The 21,558-nt window shown below is 39.0% G+C and overlaps 1 protein-coding gene across 4 annotated transcripts in view; it reads left to right on the top strand.

Moving 5' to 3' along the window:
• MAP3K7 (mitogen-activated protein kinase kinase kinase 7) overlaps positions 1 to 3,912 on the top strand; it is a 68,984-nt gene extending 65,072 nt beyond the window's left edge. For 2 of the 4 annotated variants that reach the window (XR_011522572.1, XR_011522571.1), the window contains 2 exons: positions 782 to 1,544; positions 2,344 to 3,912. Coding sequence is in view for 2 of the 4 variants with exons in the window: in XM_070559171.1 (XP_070415272.1) it covers positions 782 to 962 (181 nt within the window). In the remaining 2 variants the exon portion in view is untranslated. Of the gene's footprint in view, positions 1 to 781 lie in introns of all 4 variants that reach the window. The other 2 variants (XM_070559171.1, XM_070559170.1) reach the window with 1 other exon arrangement.
• Positions 3,913 to 21,558: the final 17,646 nt, after the last annotated feature.

Here is a 21,558-nt window from a genome sequence, read left to right as displayed (position 1 = left end):
GGAAAAAAATGATGGATTGAGGGGAATATAAAAACTTTGACAGTTTTAATCAATTTTAAATATTTTAAATGAGAAATATTACTAGGAAATCTTTTTGAGGACCTTTCATTAATTATTCAGTTATATCCGGTAGCTTTGCTTTAGAAGCTAATATTTAATATCCACCAAATAAAAGAGAAAAAAGTTCATCAGGCTAGAAAAGACTCTGAGGATCTTTCCTGAAAATGTTTGCAAAAGTGGGTAGCTTAAAAGTAGTGCTTTATCTTGTTCTCACTGTTTTAAAATAAGAAAGATTTAAGTTGATAGCATCTATTTTAATTAGCTTGCAGATGTTCTATTAGCTACCACTTCGCACTATGGTTAAATAGGATTGTGACTTCAGACTGTGAATATAAGTACATGAATATAAAAGTAGAATGTGAATGATAAAAACTTGTGTTATTTTCCTCTAGTCAAAGCGCTTCTCAGCCTTTTTTCTTCCTACACTAAAGGGTTACCAAATAAAATTTTCTGAAACTTTTGTTATACCATTTCATCTGTTTTCACTCTTTGTCCAAGTACTGTTACTTATTAAAAGGATTATGATGTTTGTATGGTTACGTTAGAAAGAGTGGATGATAGTTTCCATTTCACCCCGTGACTATATTTGAGTAGTGTACCTAAGATGCATAATGACAGACCCAGAATAAAAGTTCTAATTAATTGAGCTTTCATCATCATCTATTTAAGAATGAATTTTTCCATCATGTATAATATTTTTTTATGTGGTGGTTGTTTTTAGGCAAGAACTAGTTGCAGAACTGGACCAGGATGAAAAGGACCAGCAAAATACATCTCGTCTGGTACAGGAACATAAAAAGCTTTTAGATGAAAACAAAAGCCTTTCTACTTACTACCAGCAATGCAAAAAACAACTAGAGGTCATCAGAAGTCAGCAGCAAAAACGACAGGGCACTTCATGATTCTCTGGGACCTTACATTTTGAAATATGCAAAGAAAGACTTTTTTTTTAAGGAAAGAAAAACCCTTATAATGACAATTCATGAGTGTTAGCTTTTTGGCGTGTTCTGAATGCCAACTGCCTATATTTGCTGCATTTGTTTCATCGTTCATTTTCCTTTTCTCATGGTGGACATGCAATTCACCTGTCTCCTTGCATAACATGGGGGCACCTGTGACTTGAATAAGCAGCAGTTCTCAACTTCAGATCAGATGCAGTGAACCGCGGCTGTATATGCATGCTCATTGTGTGAAGGCTAGCCTAACAAAAACGGGGTATCAGACTAGCTGCTATGTGCAAACATCGTCTTTTGTTTCGAGGTGGAACCTCAAGAATGATTTTGTTCTTGTATCTCATCTCAAAAAACAATTTTTTTTCCAAAATATGGTATATACCAAGTTAAAGACAGGGTATTATAAATCTAGAATAATTGGTGGTACATTATAGAAATGCAGAACCTTTAGGGATAGTTCAAAGTGAGGGCTTTAATGCCAGCATCCTTGGATCAGTACTGAAGTTAGTTCCATCCATAAGATATTTAAAGGTAAGTGGCGGCTGCTGTATTTAATAAAAGCATATTTCATTAGACTAAAATTTGACTATGATACATTGAACAAAATGGAAGCTTTTTTTTTTAAGGTATAAAGATTTTTAATTCTGTGATTGCGTGTATATGTGTTGAAACTGTAAAACTTTTATGATTCTAATATTAATATCTCTTAAATGAAATTAAAAGGTAAATGAACACAATCCAGCTTAAATGATCATTCCTTCCTGCAATGATTATTGGATTGTTTTCCATATATTTGAAAAACTGAAGAGAAATAATGGAAAATGGAAATAATTGCTCCAGCTAATAGGCTTGGGCTTAGTTTTCTTTTAAAATACCAAATAAAAAACCTGGCAGATCAGGAGAAGTTAGTAAGGAAGTTAAAGAAGTAAATATAAATTCATCAAGTATCTTATTTATCAGTAGTGGAATAATTGATTTTCCTTACAAGCCCATCCTAGAATGTCTGCTGCCTTTCAACACTTTTAAGGGAATTTCAACACTTATAAAGAGAAAATTTATATTGTTAACAGTAACTTTGCTACCAACTTTGAAAATAAAAGTAATAATAAAACTTCGTTGAAATAATAGACTATATAAGCTCTATTTTTTCAGTTGGTATTAAAATAAATTACATTTTGATACCAGTGCAAGGTATCTTTTAAATAAGGATGTCATCAACCTCATTTTTATAGCATTAATGTTTTATGAAGAGAAAATTAAAGATGAAAGTGTAATTGCTGTGATTATTAGAAGTATATCATGATTGTATTGTAGTTTTGCTCTATTTCAGATAAGCAAGTTGATCTAAGAAGTTATCAAAACTATTCTTAAAAATGCTAAAGCAGGTAACTTTTTCTTCCATTATTTTTCCCTCTTCCCGCTAAGTTTTATAATGTATTCCTTGTGTATATGAGCAATAAAGGTAAAGGGCAGTTTGTACTAACTGTGTCATTTTTAGCTTGTTCAAAATCTATAATTAGAAAGTTTCTGGTAAATAAATGTCCACAATCACTTCATTTAAATAAAAGAAGGATTATCATTCCCAAATAATTTGATTACCTAGCTGAAAGTGATATTAGGCTCATCATATTAATAGTAAGATAAAATTGGCACAGAAAATAACTGTAGACTGAGGAAAAGTGGAACTCATTCATAGCATTGCTGCTTGTATATACATCTGTCACTCCACCAAAAGGGACCTAGTCAGTGTTCAGAGACTTTTCTAATTATCTCAGAGCATGAGATAGCCAAGCGTGGATGCTAAGGCTTGACTTTTCCATTAGGATTTAGCGTTATAGATTTCAGAGTTTATTTCTAGTCACTAATGTGTTTTTGCTATACATTACATACTTAAAGGGAAATTTTATTATTATTATTATTACTACATGCAATCACTTCATAAAAATATCCAAATAGGTAAATGGAAGAAAATAGTAGTTTAAGTCATGGTGCCCAGTGCAGAAAAGGCTGTTGAACACTTGCTTGTTTGTTTACAGTAAGTTCCTGGGCATTCTCGGTACTATAATTGTCCTGGACGCTGAGTGTAGTTCAGCCTTACTTGATTTTTAAGTAGTTGTGTTGCCAAGCTCATACTTTTTAAGTCCTGAGTCTCCTTGATGATGGGAGAAAGGATAGCAGGGATGATCAGAATCCACAGCCAGTTTCATCAGTGTCCTCACCCATCAAACCTTCAAACAGAGGTGTTTACAAGGAGCCAAATTTTTCATTAATTCTGGTTTTACCATTTATTCTAACCCTCTGCTTTTTTGGGTGAAAAGAGCAAACAGACAAGCAAGTGGCTAAAGGGCCCCAGTCTAAGAAATTCACAAACGATCCCTGAACAGGCCCTAATGCAAGTTATTCTTGCCACCAGGGAAGGAAAACAAAGCTTTTATCTAATCTAGAGGGAAATACTCCTCAACAGTAAAAATAGCTTTTTTGAGTCAATTAAAAATCAGTTAAGAATATTTACCTTATAGCAACACAGCATATTGAAGAGATGTGTTTAAAAGTTGTTTACAAACGTTTGACTATTTTTGCTGAACTGTTTTAGAGTATTGAATGTCTTTTTTTTTCTCCAAGCTTTTTTCATGTTCGTGGTTTCAGTTTCAGCTCCTCCCTGTAGCCAGAGATCGCAGGCCTTGCCTGCGAAATTTTGTTTCTGTGTAAGTGTGTGTGGTTTTCAGCAGTCAGCTCCTCTCTTCAAATGCTAGGAAGTTCTACTTCTACTTCTGTCATTCAGAACATTTTATGTAAAAATGATGTAATGCAGAAATTCTTGTGCATACTGTATAATTGAAGGAAGCTTTTTAGATTTATTTTTGTTTGTAATAAAATTCAGATTGTTATTCTAAACTTATTCATAAAAATGGTGATTGATTTATGTCAGCAAATGAGCTGTGAAGTGTTCTGCCCCGGCAGCATGTTTACCTTACACAAAATCGAATGAATACTGAAAAGTCAGTATTCTCTAATACTCAACACTGTGGTCACATAATCATGCTTTTTGAGAGGCCGAGTGATTGGCCATTAATATACCATCTCCTCCAATTCAAATTTTTGGTTGAATGGGTGCTTTTCACAATTTTAGTGAATGCTGATTTCTATGAAGTACAACATGGCATACGTTGCTAAGTGATTCTTCTCATTAGAAAGCTTATTTCTTGTAGTATATCTAACTTACATGAAGTGTTTCATTCCTACTTCAACCTACTAGCTCCCCAACCAAGGTATATGCGCACGCGCACACACATTCTTATAAACTCTACCTTCATTAGTAAATCAGTCCGTTCATTCGAATACTCATTACTTTAACAAATATTTGTTCAGCACCTATTATAAGCCAAGCGGTTGTGGCTAATACCAAATTACATATCCGTTTCAGTCACATGGTAGATGGTATTCCCATTTCACAGATGGGAAAATAGGCTCCTAAAGGTTAAGACTTGTGCCTGAGTCTGCTTTTCTGTCATCATCTGTTTTAAGCAGAATCTCATGCAAGGGGACTCTGGCCACAATCAGCCCGTGAGGTGAAGAAGAGCAGAGGAAAAATTTTAAATTGAATGACAAAGAAAGGAAGGGGAACATGAGGTGACTTCCAGCTTGCAGGCTCGGGCTTTGTGACTGCGCTATATGGTAGCAGCTAACACTGAGACCGGCATGTGTCTTTTAAACCCGTCTGCTCTAAACCTCTTTGCCATATTCTAATTTAAAATGTTCACTGAGTTTTGAGGTGCTTCAGTTTCACGTTCTTCTGTTTGATCGATGTGGTGTCTTCATTCTTCTGCCCTCCCAAACCCCACCTGAAAGATGTGCTGAAAATGGAAATACAAATAATGATATGAGGCTTGGTCTGGAAAGCAGACTTTTTCTCCTTCTACAGGAAAGCGAGGCTTAACCCAGGTTTTTTCATTGTCGGTTTGTTTTTTGTATTTTTGCTTTTGCCCTTTTTTTTTCTTGGTCTTATTCTTTGGTTTTTCATTGGGATATGGTTTTTATACCATAAACTACATCCATTTGTGCAATTTATTAGTTTTGACATGTATATACTTACAAAACCACCCAACCACCAAGATGCTGAATAGATTTCCCTCACCACCGAAAGTTCTCTCATGCCCCTTTGCAGTCCACCCCTCCCTTCACTCCAGGCCCCACACATTGATCTGCTTTCTAACAATATAAATTAGTTTGCATTTTCTCGAATTTTACATAAATCATACAATATGTGCTCTACTTTTTACCCTTTTACCCCTCTTGAATAGTTGTTTTAATTCCTTTGAGAGGAAATATTGATTAAACCATTTTTAGTGATACTTGAAAACCTTTCAGTATCAGTCTTTGACGGAAAGCATAGGTTTTAGGAGGCTGTAGATGTGCCCAGTGTGGCCTGCTTGATTGTGCAGTGTTACCATCTTCTGAAACATTTAGATCCCGTTACTTTTATGGTTTTACAAAACCTTAATACTTTGCTCACAAAATCCCTTGAATTTATTTGTTAAAGTAAGCCTGTTTATGTCTGTATTGCTTTGGGTGTTTGAAATGTAAATGGACATGACAAGTAGCATATTAGTAGATCCATGGTAGTTTTCAGCAAGGGTGGTTGATCAGTTTAACTTCAAAACAAAAAAATTCTGTTTTTCATTTTTATTTATTTTAAGTAACAATCTTGTTTAAGAAGTATTTGACACAGTTTCTCATACAGATGCTGTCACTGGATCTACCTGGTATAGAGGTGCCCATAGAAAGAAAGAAGATTGTGTTGGCATATCGTGCTGCTTACCACCAGGACCTATGCTCCTTTTCCCTCAGGAATTAGTCACTGCTCTCAGAGTTGCTCAGGTCCCCTGCCATGAGGTCCCAACAAAACTGAGCTTCTGTTGATGTGAACTGCCCTTCATGTCAGTTTTTTCAGTGAAGCTTTTTTAGGAAAAATGGTTATATAACTATCTGAGTCCAAGTAGTGAAGTGTGTTCTTTATCCTGTAATTTAATGGTCAGTAATATCTTATAGATGCCATATGGCAATAGAATAATTGCTTTGAAAGCAGCAGAAGTTACTGAGCAAATACTGAAGAGCAAAAGTAATTTACAGGATGCAGTTACCTTTCAGACTTATTGCATGTTTCTCTTTGTGGATACCTCTTTTGTTATTACAGCAGTGACTACATTAATCATCAATTGATACATTTACTAAATTCAAATTAGAGACTGAAGAAACAGGAAAATGGGTGTACCTTTTTTTATGGTTGAAGAAAAAATGGTGATTTCCCTCATCACACGTTCTCCTGACTTTTAATCAGTATCGTACAAAGATACTTAACTAAATGTCCATCTAAAATGTCATGAGCATATTACTTGGAAAAACTGATACCACTCTTGTCGCTTTTGCCTATACCATGAGAATCTTTTAACAGATATTGTTTCTTTGAGGATTGGAAACATTTCTTTATTCTCTAAGCTGCATATGAAATTGATGAATTTGTATCTTAGAAAACAGATTTATTTGAGTACATTAGGGTTATTATACTATTAGTACATTACTGAACAATAGTCTTACTTTAAAAATTCGTAGTAAAACTCATGTGTGGCTACATAAGTCTGTCTTCCCATTCATGATTCCATGTTTTATGTACAGGAGGCTTGAGGAATTGACCAAATTTCCTTGGCCTAAGCTGAACATTTCTTCTCCTTTTACTTTCTTTTTTCATCCACATCAGAAAATCCCTTAGTCTCAGTGCTTCAAACCATGTACACTATCTTGCTGTTATTCATTAGAGCATAATTCTGGCTGCCCAAAATAATGGCTTAAACAAAATAGCAGTTCTTTCTTTCTCATAGAAAAAGTCTTAAGTAATATGATAGTTGCGCTCATCTGCATCCCAGCCAAAGAGGAGAGGGAAAAGGCAGGAGCAGTGAAAGTACAAGTCACTTATACTCAGACCCATTTCCAAGAACTCAGTCACATGGCCACCCTGCCTGCAGGGAGGCTGGGAAATGTCTGTGTAATGGGCAGCCATGTGCCGAACTAAGAGGTGGGAATTGAGTTACAAGTGAAGGATCAAAAAGATTTAGAGGACAGTGAGTGGCCTTCACTACACTCCCTTGGGAAGGAAACGAGGCCACTGCCTTCACTTCCTCTGTCCCCACTCAGAAATAAAATGGTTATAGGAAAAGCTGACCTCTCACATGAATGCACAGGTAATTTGCGTTTTTATTAGTGTCAAAATCTGACCAATATGCTGTACGATACTTAAAAATTTTCCTGTATTTATAATTGATGCAGCTTAGAAAAGTGAAATGTCCAAATGTGAAGTTGGAGCACTTTAGTTGGAACACTAGGGGGGAACCAGACTTGGAGTACATAATTTAGATATTCAATAACAGACAATCCAGGTTAGAAAAGAAACTTTCAATTATGTCTCAACTGAATGAATGAATGAATAGAAACTTTGGTAGAACAACCCCTTACAATGGGAAAACAAAAATTAGCCATAAGAGGAAAAAATGTTTAACAAACTTAGAGATATCATTATAAAGGAACAAAAGAGCTAAGATTTGTAAGTATATACTATGTTTCAGGCATTTCTTAAATATTACGCTTGCTTTAGAGATAAACTGAAGCCCAGAGATGTTTGAAAACTTGCCCAGCTGGTAAATGACAGACGCCAGTTCAAACCCAGATCTTCTAAGCCTCACGGCCTGCCAAAAAATCTCATTTTTAGCTAATGTAGAACTGGGAATGCTTTTTCCTCACAGACTTAATAAAGGGGAGGAGAGCTAGATTCCTAAGCCTATTCACAAAAGTCTATTTGGTCTTTAATGGAAATGAAATAATAATGCCATTAAATGGAACAATTCCAACAAAGACTGTGAGAGAAAAGAGGAAAATGCAGTGGTTGACGTCTTCAAGTGTTGGCATTGTGGTGATTTTTCCCTTTTAAAAGTCCCTTCCCTTTTTATTGTTTTCTGTGAAGTGAAAATAAAAACCAGGACAGGAGACCACCTTACACATCACTCTAACCATCTTTCTCTGGCAGGACCCCAGGGCCCTTTGCCATGGGCACAACAACTGGAGCCCTGGCATGAATCCTACAAGGACAGGAACTTCCCCTCCCACCACTGGCCCCAACCTGGATCCCTGCAGGTAGGGGTGGCCCTGAGAGGAGGGGATTCCAAAGGGTCTCTGGATTTGGTGAAAATGAAGCAGAGTCCCAACAAGAGGAGTGAAGATATGAATCAGAACTTTAATGGCTTTAAGTTTTTTTTTTTAAAGAGTGCACAATTTGGGGGCCCCAGCCTCTGAAATTCTGCTTCACAGTGACGGGATATGACCCAGGGATATTTTTTTTTCCAGTTCCCCAAGTGACTGTTGCACAAATTTGAGAATTACCTACACCATAGAGCAAATAGAAAGGGTACTGCAGCTGTAAATTTTCTAGATCCTAACCCATCTAGTACTGTGAAAGCTAAGAGGATGAGTGTGATATTGTGGTTTATAATAAGAAATATGTGTTTAGTCTTTTTCCTCTGTTCCTGGCACTCAGCTCCTAAAAGACGCTTGGAATTTCCTACGTGGTGAGAGTGAATGATGTCTTTTATTATGTAATCAGGTGACTTTTTGGAAAGCTCCATGTGGTTATAAGGTTGGAATTTTCAGTCCCACCCCTGGACCTCGTGGAGGTGGGAGGGGCTGAGATTGAGTTCAATCACCAATGACCGATGATTTAATCGATCATGCCTGTGTAATGGAACCTCCATAAAAAACCCAAAAGATCAGGGTTCAGAGAGTTTCTGGGTTCTGAACATGTGGAGGTGCTGGAAGAGTGGTGCACTCAGAGCATGGAAGCGCTCAGCCCTCTGCATACCTTTCCCTATGCATCTGTTCCATCTGGCTGTTCCTGAGTTACATCCTTTTATAAACTGGTGATCTAGTAAGTAAAATGTTTCTCTGAGTTCTGTGAGCAGCTCTAGCAGCAAATTAATAGAATCCAAAGGAGGGTTCGTGAGAACCTCTAATCTGTAGCTACTTGGTCAGATGCACAGGTAATAACCTGGACTTGCGATTGGTGTCTGAAATGCAGGGGGAGCAGTCTTGTAGGACTGAGCCCTTTACCTTTGGCATCTGATGCTGTCTCCAAGTAGATAGTGCCAGAATTGAGTTAAGTTGTGGGACACCCAGTGTCCAAGAATTGCTTGATGTGGAGGAAAAAATCCCCACTAGGAATTGGAGTCAGGATCATTAATGAGTCAGAGAGAGATAAAAGCTGCCATATTCCTAGAATTCACAAAAAAATCTGAGCATAGAGATAAGGATAAGATCAGAAAAGATGCAGAGGCAGAGCTTTCAAAAACTACAGAAAGGTAACCCAAAATGATGTTGGATAAGTGAAGGGGGGGACTGCCTTTCTGTGTAAGGAGGGATACCTAAACATCAGAAAATCAAGAGTTTTGAGTATACAAACTTTGTCCTTTCCACCACTCCCATTGTTACTGCACCAAATCAGGCTTCTCTTGCCCAATGTGCATAAAGAAGCGTGGGGGATCAGAATTTACCACCTCATGATGTGTCTCTTGGCATGAGGACTATTTTTGGCTGGTTATTTTTTTTAAAAACTGCAGATATGGGAAAAACTGAAAACCAAATAGAAGTTATCTTTTGTAAGAGACATGTACATTTGTAAGGGAAACCTCCATTTGTAAAGAGGTCTCCCTCCCTGTACCAGAAAGAGGGGAATGACTTTATCTCTAGAAACTCTTATCAGTGCAGAAGGCAAGGACTTAAATCTGCGTAATAACCTCCTTTTTTTAAAGATTGGCACCTGAGCTAACATCTGTTGCCAGTCTTGTTTTTTTCTTCTCTTCTTCATCTCACCAAAGTCCCCCATTACATAGTTGTGTATTCTAGTTGTAGGTCCTTCTGGTTGTGCTTTGTGGGACGCCGCCTCAGCATGGCCTGATGAGTGGTGCCACGTCTGCACCCAGGATCCAAACCGGCGAAACCCGGGGCAGCCAAAGCGGAGCGTGTGAACTTAACCACTCAGCCATGGGGCCAGGCCCCCACCTTACTCTTGTTTACTGTGCTTTTCTGGTGGTCTCCCATAACTGACTCCCCCCACCCCTAACATCCCCTTTGTCTTTAGCTGAAGATAGTATTTAAGGTAACAGCCTTTGCCATTTTGGCGAGTTGCTCAGTTTTCTTGGGTTTCTCCCATGTATACATGTTATAAAGCTTTGTTTGATTTTCTCCTGTTATTCTGTCTCATATGAATTTAATTCGTAGCCCAGCCAGAAGAACCTAGCAGATAGAGGATTTGTCTTCCTCCCCTACACAAGTCAATTAATTACAGCATCAGCCTTTGGGAAAGAAATCAGCTTTTTTTTTTTTTTAAGATTTTATTTTTCCTTTTTCTCCCAAAGCCTCCTTGTACATAGTTGTATATTTTTACTTGTGGGTCCTTCTAGTCGTGGCATGTGGGACGTAGCCTCAACATGACATGATGAGCGGTGCCATGTCTGCGCCCAGGATCTGAACCGGCGAAACCCTGGGCCGCCGAAGTAGAGCGTGCAAACCCAACCACTCGGCCACGGGGCTGGCCCCAGAAATCAGCTTTGTTCTGTGAAATCAGTCTGCAGGGAGATGGGGTGTGTGCCTTCAGATCTGTCTCCCTGATTCAGGATTTGGGGTGCAATTTAAGAGGTTGAGGGGAACAGGCTAGCGTGTGGAAATGCAGGCAGGACAGGTTTCGATTGGTGGCCTTCAAGCATTTATTAAGATTCTAAACATTTATGACAGGGTTCTAAACTTTTGCAGTAGGATTCTAAACATTTATGATGAGGTGGGGAAGGAATTTTAACACTAGATCTTCCTGAATGAGGGACTGCTGGCTTCTGATAAGAGTCTGACTTCTAAGTTCCAGTCATGTCCCGGTCCTTTGCTTCCACGGGGAGGAGAATGTTTGGTTCCATGGTTATTTCAGGTCAAGATGACTTCTGCACATGCTCTGACTATGTGACTTTGCAAATTTTCTGAAAGGCAATTCTTAATCACTCCCTTGATAGGAGATGGGGTCAGTTGAACTGGTCTCGGAGGGCCCGCGGTTACACCATTTCTGTGCGAGATGCATAGAAAGTAAAGTTGAAACTAGAAATCGTTTTAAAGCTATACTACTATACAATTACGTTTATCACAGCATTGAGTAAAAGGCAACCTAAATAACCATTAATCAGGGTTAAATAAATTATGGTAGAGCTACACCATGTAATATGATATAGCCGTTAAAAAATATGATGTTTTATAGTTGGTGTATGTAGCTGTCCAAATTGAATGCTTCAAAATATTAAAAGATTGACACACCAAGAAGTAGAATTTATAACAAGAATGCAGCATTTTTTAAAAATCTATCAGTGTAATTTATTATATAAATAATTTAAAGGAACTATACAGTTATACCCATAGATGCTTAAAGGACATTTGATATTTACAAATAGAAGGATTAAAATGGAATTTCCCAAACTGATAAATCCACTCATTTAAACCAACAGCAGTTGTCATTTTAATCAAATCTGAAACATTTTAATTAAAATCTAAAACAAAACGGAGATGCGCTGTCATCATTCAACATTTTTTTAAGTTTTAGCTAATGAAAAAAGCCCCTAAAATAGAGTACTTAGTCATCATTCTGGAACATCCAGTAAAAACACTGGAAATTAGAAAACAATATTATCTTTATTTGCAGAATATAAACGTATATAAAAAGCCCACAAGCCTCTACTTAAATTCTATTAAAATTAGAGAATTTGGTAAAGTAACTGTATCTGATATGTGTCAAAATCAGTTGTTTTTCTCTATAATAACAATAGTCAGAAGTAGAAGTGAGGTGCCGGCCCTGTGGCTAAGTGGTTAAGTTCGTGCACTCTGCTTCAGCAGCCCAGGGTTTCGCTAGTTTGAATCCTGGGTGCGGACATGGCACCATTCATCAAGCCATGCTGAGGCAGCATCCTACATGCTACAATTAGAAGGACCCACAACTAAAAATATGCAAATGTGTTCCGGGGGGCTTTGGGAGAAAAAGGAAAAATAAAATCTTAAAAAAAGTAGAAGTGAGTTTTTTTTAAATCTTACTGACAATGGCAAGAAAAATAAAATATCAAAGAAAACATTTAACAGGCAATAGGAAGGGCTGAAGAAAACTATAGAGTCTTAATGAATAGTATAAAACAAGACGTGAACATAACATTTTCATAAACATAAATGAGAAAACAATGTCATAAAATTTTTCTGTGGCTATACGTACATATAGAGTGTTTGTTTAATGTCATTTCAATCAGAAGTCCAATGGAGTTGGGAGTGGATTTGTTTTGAACCAGACAAAATAATTTTAAAGTTCTTAGGAAATAAATGCTCAACAGTTGAGGTGTAGTTTTACATACAGATTGCATGTATTTAGGTGTACAGTTTGGTGACTTTTAGCAAGATGTATATAGCTGTGGAACCACCACAGTCAAGATAACTGAGTTTCCCCAATTCCAAGTCTCCTGTGCCCCTTGATAATCCACCCTTCCTCCACCCCCTTCCTCAGGCAACTGCTACTCTGCTTTCCATAACTACAATCATTTGGCATTTTCTAGTGTTTAATCCTGCAGAATGTAGTCTCTTTTTAGCTGGCTTTTCATTCAACATAATGATTTTGATATTCACCCAAGTTGTTAGATGTACTAAGAATTTGTTCCTTTATTTATTTATTTTTCTTTTTTTTTTTGAGGAAGATTAGCCCTGAGCTAACTGCTGCCAATCCTCCTCTTTTTGCGGAGGAAGACTGGCCCTGTGCTAACGTCCATGCCCATCTTCCTCTACTTTTTATATATGGGACACCTACCACAGCATGGCTTTTTGCCAAGCAGTGCCATGTCAGCACCCGGGATCCAAACCAGTGAACCCCAGGCCACTGAGAAGCAGAATGTGCGAACTTAACCACTGCGCCACCAGGCCGGCCCCTTATTTGTTTATTTTTGAGCAGAGTTTGATTGTATAGATACAACACAGTTGTTTATTCACTCACCTATTGACAGATATTTTGGGTTGTTTCCGGTTTTTGGCTCTTACAAACAAAGCTCCTATGAACATCTGTGTTCGAGTTCTCATGTAGACATGTTTTCATTTCTTTGGGGTAAATACTTAGAATAGCGGTTTTATGATAGGCGTATGTTTAACTCTTCCAGAAACTGCCAAACTTCTCCAGTGTGGGTGTACAACTGTGTTCCCACCAGCAGTGTGTTAGAGTTCCAGTCGCTCCACATCCTACTCAACGTTTGGTGTGATGAGTCTTTTTAATTTTAGCCATTCTTATAGGTGTGTAGTGGTATCTATTGCAGTTTTAATTTGTGTTTCCCTGATGACGAGTGATTTTGAGCATCTTGTCATCTGCTTAGTGAGCTTTTGTATAATTTATTTTGTGAAGTGTCTGTTAAAATCCTTTGCCCATTTTTTTAGTTGTGTTGTTTCTCTTAATACTGAGTTGTAAGACTTCTGTATGCTCTTGTTACAGTTATTTGTCTGATATCTGTGTTGCAAATATTTTCTCCCAGTCTGTGGCTTGCCTTTTTCATTTTCTTAATCATGTTTGTCAAAGAGAAAAAGCTTTTAATTTCAATGAAGCCCAGTTTATCAATTTTTTAATTTTATGTTTCATGCTCTCTGTGTTCTGTCTAAAAAATGTTTGCAAAGATTTTTCCCCATGTTTTTCCTGTAAGTTTCCCAGTTTCAACTTTTGTCTTAGATGTGGGACCCACTTTGAGCAATTCCTGTGTTTGATGTGAAGTAAGGACCAGTGTTCGTTTTCTTCCACAAGCTGTCCACTTGTGTTCAGCACCATTCTTTGAAAAGATTTTTCCCTCCATTTTTCCTCCTTTCTCTTAAGCACCTTTGTTGAAATCAATTGACCATATGTATGTGAGTCTATAGGTGGATTCACTATTACTTTCCATTGATCTTTATCAAACTGAAGCCTTAGCAAGTCTTGAAATCAATAATATAAGTCCTCTGACTTTGTTCTTTATTAAAATTGTTTTAATTTTCATATAAATTTTAGTATCAACTTGTTAACTACTTTTTAAAAAAGCTTATTGAGATTTTGATTGTAATTGCCTTGAATCTATAGACCAAGTTGGGGAGGATTAACATCTTCACAATATTGAATTTTCCAATTTATAAACACGGTGATTTTCTCCCTTTGTTTAGATCTTTTCTAATTTTTCTTGGCTATGTTTTGTAGTTTTTAGTGTAGAGATCTTGGACATGTTTAGTTATATTTATTCCAGAGTAGTCTGGTAGCTTCTATGAAAGGTAAAATCATAATCTTGGGCAGAGCATTTCGACTTTGAGGAGTCTAGAGGATAAAGAACACCTGTATATAAGGACATAAATACTAACAAGTTATGTGAAAGACTGCATAATGGCCAAAAAAAATTTTTTAATTAAAAAAATTACCCTAAACAACAAAATGTCTATCAATAGGAAAAAGATTGAATTAATTATGGTAAATTGTGTAGTTTTTTAAAGGAATGAATTAGGTCTGTATATATTGATTTGGATCAATGTCTGTGACCTATTGTTACTTGAAAAAGAACGTTGAAGAGCAGACATATGATGCTGTTTTGGTCAAAAAGTTTAAAAACAAAAAACCTGTATATATAATATGACATGCATATGAATACAGAAAACAATGTGGAAGGATACTCTTAACAGTGGTTATCCCAGAAAGGATGGATGGTGGTGGAAAGATTATTACAATTTTTGTATATCTCTGAATTGTTTGGCATGTTTAATGAAAATAGTAACTTTGTAATTTAAAAATTTAAGCAAGTTTGAAGAAGCAGGAGGCAGAGATAGAGACAGGACAGTGGGACGTCATGCATTAAAAGGTGCAGTAATCCTCAGGGGTACAAGTTGCCGTTGGAGGGTGGGAATTACAGGTGATTTGTATTTTCTGTATTTTCTAAAAGATTCTGCAACAAGAATGTATGAATTTCTTGGTTTACAAAAAGTGATTTCCATTTTGGAAATATTTTTAAAAGTAGTTGTATCAGATGAATAGGGCTTCATAAAATGCATTTATAGGCATTTATAGCATATATAATGTCACCAAACCTGCTGTAGGCCTGCAAAGATAATTGTTTTTAGATCATCGAGAATATTCTTTTCTTTTTAATTGATCTCCTACACTCTGTAAATAGTGTGACAAAAATTCTAATAAATGAGGAGGGAAGTAAGGGAGGGACGGAAAACACAGGAGCACAGCATAAGGAATTGGTCTATAACCATCTAGAAGAGGACAAATGCCAACTAGCAGTTTTTCAGAATATTTCTACAGCCACATAGATGTGAATCATAAATCTCTCTGCACCCCAATAAGGTTTTTGATCTGAAGCACACAAGGAAAGCTTCAGGAAGTTGTGTTGTCTCCATCAAGGGAAAGAAACAGGCAAATTCATAAATCAATAAGGAGTGGGGCCAGCCCCGTGGCCGAGTGGTTAAGTTCTCGCGCTCTGCTTCGGCAGCCCAGGGTTTCACTGGTTCGGATCCTGGGCATGGACATGGCACCACTCATCAGGCCATGCTGTGGCGGCGTCCCACACAGCACAACCAGAAGGACCTACAACTAAGAAATATGCAACTAGGTACTGGGGGGATTCGGGGAGAAAAAACAGAAAAAAAAAAAAAGATTGGCAACAGTTGTTAGCTCAGGTGCCAATCTTAAAAAAAAAACAAAAAAAAGCAAATCCCAGTCTTTTGCCTGCCCCTAGGACACTCCATTTAAAGACTTGTGAGCAGACTTCAACAGAATACACGTGGACAGAAATCTTGCGTAGACAAAGCGCCTAAGTGATGAGATGCGGAAACCAGGAACCGGAGGAGCTGGGCCCTCCTCGTGCTCACATACCTTTACTAGCAATGGAAAGCCTTTAACTTTGTTTACTCATTTCCTGAAGTAGATAAAGGAGAAGTTTCCTGCTGTGCGTCTGTTCAGGCCCTGCCAACAGACGGCACTTGTCAGCCACTTGAGGACATGACAAAAGACAAGAGAAGATACTAGAGAGAGACCTTAGATTGAAAGCTTCCTTACCTTCTTCTCACACTCAGGAGCAACCAGTGAGTTTCCTTTGTCCAATATTAGCCATCCCGCCTATCAGTTAGAACTGCACGCTGCTAACTTAAGTGACTAGCTTAAAATCAACAGAAATCATGTACTCTTTGAGTAGGTCTATAAATCAAAAAATACAGGAAATCTGCATTTATTTTTCTTCCTTGCCTAAACAAGCTAGAACCTGAACCAGGTTTGCTGCCTGAAATGTTTAAACTTTGCAATAATTGTTCTTTAGAACTTCATTTAGGATCTGAGCAACCTGCCATTCCCCTTAAATAACAACCTGTCACAGTGACAGATGTGGAGGTGGTTGGTCTGCAATGCAAAAGCAGGCTGTTTCCAGCACACTGTTCCACGGATGAGTAAGAGGCAGATCCATTGAAATGAAACAATGAAATTTGCCCCTACTCAGACACAGTGCTTCATTTATTTGGGGGGGGGGGGAAATGTCTTATTTTACTCTTAAAAGTAGTCATATGGGCTTAGAAGTATTAAATGTTTGTTACTTAAAAGAATTTTTTCCCACATTTGTTCCAAATTCTCTTATCCTGCTGACTGCTAGGAATGGGGCATTTTATTATCCATTAAAACATGACATTTCATCTCATAGGACTGTCCTCTACACACTGATTTCAAGAACACGTGGATATGCTCCTTTAATTTTTCCTTGGTGAATAACCATCTATTTTTTCAGTGATTTATAGAGTTAGAAAGAAAAGGAGGAAAAAGAAAAGAACTGTAGTAATGGGAACAAGGTCAGACTATTCACTGACATAACAATCTCCTGTTTTTCTTATTTGTAATTCCAAGGTAAGCGTGCCAGCTATAGATGGAATGGGAAAAGTACATTTCTGCTTTCTCTTACATCAGCATTCATCAAATTGCTCCTGGATACAGAGAAGGAGCTGCAGTCATCAAATGCTTTGGAGCCAGAAAACGGGAGGGTTGTAGCTGACCGTGAGGGAATAGCAGTTCCCTGGAGGAAAAAGACTTGGAGGCCAGCCCCTTCCTGTCCTGACTGGATGTGCCTTGCTGTTGGGAGACTCCTGGGAGAGTCAGGAGCCCTGACCCCAGTTTCTTCATCGAGTCAACACGGAGATGGTGTAGATCCCCTTCTAAATGCCTGTACTCTCAGTGTTGCTAATGTTACCTGTCCCCATTCTCCACTAGGGCTCATTCATTTCTTCTGTCTCATATATTCAGGTGTTGAAGACAAGAGAAGAATGAATCAAAATGTTGAGGGAAAAATAGAATCCAATGTGTATTTGTTGATTCCTCCTTTCAGAGGATTCTAAGTCCTTTCATTTACAGCAATGTTAACATAAATTCTTCACAGCCCTTTTGAAAATGTCTCCTTGATTTAGGAACCAACCAGTAAATGTCCTGTGAACGAATCTTAGAGTCATTCTCCTCATGGACGATCTCTAGGACTGTAGGGAGAGTCCTGGATTGGGGCCAAATTGCTGCTGCTAGAGCAAGGGATGTATTTGCAAGACCAGCATAACGGAAAGAGTCTCTCTCAGATAAAATGGCAGGGTAGCGTTCCCAGATACAACGTGTGACCCATTGTAAGTCCTGCTGTATTAAACCTGAGGGACTCTGAGAGAAACAGCTGCCTCGAAACATAAGTGGAAATTGAACTTAATGCTCTAATCACCATAAATTGTAGCGATTATTTGTGTAAAACCATCAATGTACACTATGACTAAATGAGTCATTTACGGAATATCCTTTCAGTTATTAACTTGGCATAAATACTAATCCCTGAAGATTAAGTTGAACACTAATCACTTTGAGCATTCAAGGACCTTTTGTAATCCTGAGTTTCATATTTACATATGGTAATTTCCCCAGTGGTAGCTGAGTAGGGCTGATCATTGCTATGTAAGCAATAGCATATGACAAGGCGTGCTGTAACAAGGAGCAGGGTTTTCATCTCTTCTCCCAGCTCCTCCCCCTCCATTCCCAATTTGAGCTTAATTAAAACTCCTCAGAACTTGGCTCTGTTTAACGAGAGGGCAAAACAAGCGCTGAAATGCTGATGCCTCCTGCATTCTGCCTGCTGGGTCAGCTCATTAAGGGTCATGACGATAGCACATCCAGGGTGGCCTGGCCACAGTTCAGGGCAAGGTGCCTCAGAGCAGAATACACCTCAGCAAGTAAATCAGCAATTTGCCTGACTTCTAAAATGTTTTAAAGATGAATTTTAATTTTTTAAAGTAATACATACATAGAGTTTTTAAATCAAATTTATTTTCTACAAAATGAGCAGCCGCTTCCCCACCCCCTGCTCTCAATCCGTTTCTTCTGTTTACCCCATGTTTGTAAATAACATACCTCTCCCATTCGCCTACCCTTTCATCCCAATATACTTAGATCACAGTTGATATTGCATTGTTATGACTAGATAACTAGTGTTCCGAGCTCAGCCAAGTAATGTATAATTATACTGCCTTTCTCTTAAAACCCTTTGTTTCTCCCAGTGCCTTTTTTCATTTGCCTATAGTTTTATCACCTTTTTAAATAAATGTTCCAACAGATGTATCACTCATACCTATCAATAATTTTTCATATTCTCATACAATGTTATAGCTCCATTCCCCGCAGAGCCATCATTCAGCAGCCTCCCAGTACAGTTCCTCCAGCTTCCGTTCAGACTTGGTGCTCTCCAGGCCAGCCCTGAGCTGTCATGCTATGACTTCCCTCCGCTGCTTTCCTGAGCTGGATCCTTGTTTCCTGGACTTTGTCTTTCTTTTTCATGGTTTACTCCCTCATTTGGCTGAAGCATATCATCCAGCAGTTTCTTCAGAAAATGCACAAGCGAGGCAAACTTTTTGATTCATTATATGCCTGGAAATGTCTTTATTCTTCACTAGCTGCCCGATGGCCCTTATATTTCTCCCTGAGGTGCACCCAGTTTTATGGTCTCTGCATTCCCTGAAGACTGGGGACCTGTAGGTCAGAGAACCCTAAAATGGCCTTCTTGCTCACCTGTTCTGTGGACCATTCTAGGCTGGGAGAACTGATCTTTTCAGTTTTCAAGGCTCCACCCTCTTAGCATATAAGGAAATTCTTGCTGCCTCATAGTTACATACTTTCTCTTTCTTTTTATTATATCCTTAGGCTTTTTCTGCCCAGGGACATGGATTGGGGTGAGGAGAAGGAGAAGGCACAAATGAAGAACTCAGCTGCCTGAAATTTACTCTCTTTGGCCTGTGAGGACTTGGCAGTTTTCAAAGACAGGGAATGTGGGGTAGTCCTTCTCTCAGGCTGCCATTTGTCCAGCAGTTGGGGCCCCACCTCACTGTGAGCCACAAGGTGTGTGCAAGGCTCACATGCTCTTAACACCTGACACTGAAGAATCAGGATTGGCCAATCTCAGGGAGAGGGATGAGCTGTAATCTATGAGAAAATCAATACCATTTTTTCCTAAAGGAGCCAAAGCAATTTCATAATCTTATGGCAAGGGAGAGGGAAGGGACATCCAGAGTACAGTTCAAATTAAGGGGAAAAGGAGAAGAAAGAGATTTACATTAGGGCCAACTCCAGTGGCCTAGTGGTTAAAGTTTGGCACATTCCACTTTAGCGGCCCAGGTTCTGTTCCCAGGTGCAGAACCACACCACTTGTCTGTTGGTGGCCATTCTGTGGCAGCTGCTCACATAGGAAAAAAAAAAAGGAGGAAGATTGGCAACAGATAGTAGATCAGCAAATCTTCCTCAGCAAAAAGAAAAAGATAGATTTGTGTAAAAAAGATTTCCAGCAACCACTCCCTCTACCACCCTTCTCCCTTGCCTGCCTCCCTTTGTAGAGGCTGGAAAGACAAGATTTGCATTTCAAGTTCCTGTCATATGGTTGGGGTGGCTGAGTGACCAACATATGGCCAATGGGCAGTGGGGGGGAAGACTGCTGGGGGGCTTCTGAAAAAGCCCTCTCTTTCCAGACAGACAGAGGCTTAGAAGAAAGCAGGTTTCTGCTCCCATCTGTCCCTTCTGCTTAGGACGTTGTATGAGGACCTAATGCATGGAACCATCATGTGACAGTGGTGACACAGAGCCCCTGTGTAAGGATGATGGAGCAGAGAATGTGAATGACCTTAGTGAGCTGCTCCACCCTCCCTGAGATCACACTCCCCAGACTTCTTATTAAGGAAGTAGTATATGTCCCTATAAAGAAGCCACAGCAAGTCATGTTTGCAGCCACTTAGAGCTGAGAGCACGCCTAACTGATCCAGCAGTCAGGGAGAGCCTTTTCCCTACCACCACACCCCTGCTGTGATCCTCCATGTGACTTGGCTCAGTCGTATCCACGCACCGGGGATGTGGGCTACTCAGGGACTCAATGTCAGGTTCACCTTCCTGCTTACCATTCTCTGAGCATGCGCCGTGATAGGGTGATGGGTTCCCCTCAGGGCTGGAGTCCTGCCTTGATCTTGCCCATTGCAAGCCCTAATCCCACCAGCCCCCATGAGGGACTCTATTACCAGCTGACCCATGCTTGGGCTGGCCAGTTTCCTGCTTGTCTGACATCCAAATATGGTCTATTCCCAGATGCCCCATCCCGTAGCTCATGACACTTGCTGGATCTTTCCAAGGTCAGCTGCTTGCTTGAATGGCCAGACAGTTACCTTCTACTGGACACCTTGTTCTCTGGACACCTGCTTGGCTGAACTGCCTTCCTGACCTTCAACTGAGTTTGCTGGCCTTTGCCCTCCCAACCTTCGCCCAACCCCAGGGAGGTGTCTGGCTCCATGTCCTGCCCCCTGAGTAACATCACATGTGCCAAGCAGATGGCATCCAGGCCATCTGTGTCTTCTACATGGTTGCTAGTCTGCATTTCATCCCTCCTTCTGTTACCCATTATATTGAAGTTATGATCTGCTTCTACTTCTTTTTTGAGGCAAGCAGAGTCTAAATGCTCACTAAACTAAAAGTGAATCAGAAGGTTGATAGGGTCAAAAAGTAGCAATGGCTCAATTGTGTCGGTTTTACTTAGCTAAAGGAAAAAGTCATCCCCAAAGGAGTATTTCCCTTTTCTAAGTATTCCTAATGCTGTCCCAGACTGTCCTAGATTTTAGCTTTTTCTTATCAAGTGTCTTTTTTTTTCTCCCAAAGCCCCAGTACATTGTTGTGTATCTAGTTGTAAGTCCTTCCAGTTCTTCTATGTGGGACACTGCCACAGCGTGACCTGAGAGCCGTGTGTAGGTCTGCAAACCAGCAAACCCCAGACTGCCAAAGTGGAGCACGTGAACTTAACCACGTGCCACCGGGCTGGCCCCATCTATTAAGTCTTTAACTGACATGAAAATTAAGTTAAATTGTATTGTCAGGAAACAAATGTTCTTTTTTCTTTCTTTCCGTAGGTGA

The sequence above is a fragment of the Equus przewalskii genome, chromosome 9 (assembly GCF_037783145.1).
Source record: "Equus przewalskii isolate Varuska chromosome 9, EquPr2, whole genome shotgun sequence".
Taxonomy (NCBI): Eukaryota; Metazoa; Chordata; class Mammalia; order Perissodactyla; family Equidae; genus Equus; species Equus przewalskii.
Note: the sequence above shows the minus strand (reverse complement) of the source record. Positions and strands in the feature narration are given on the sequence as shown.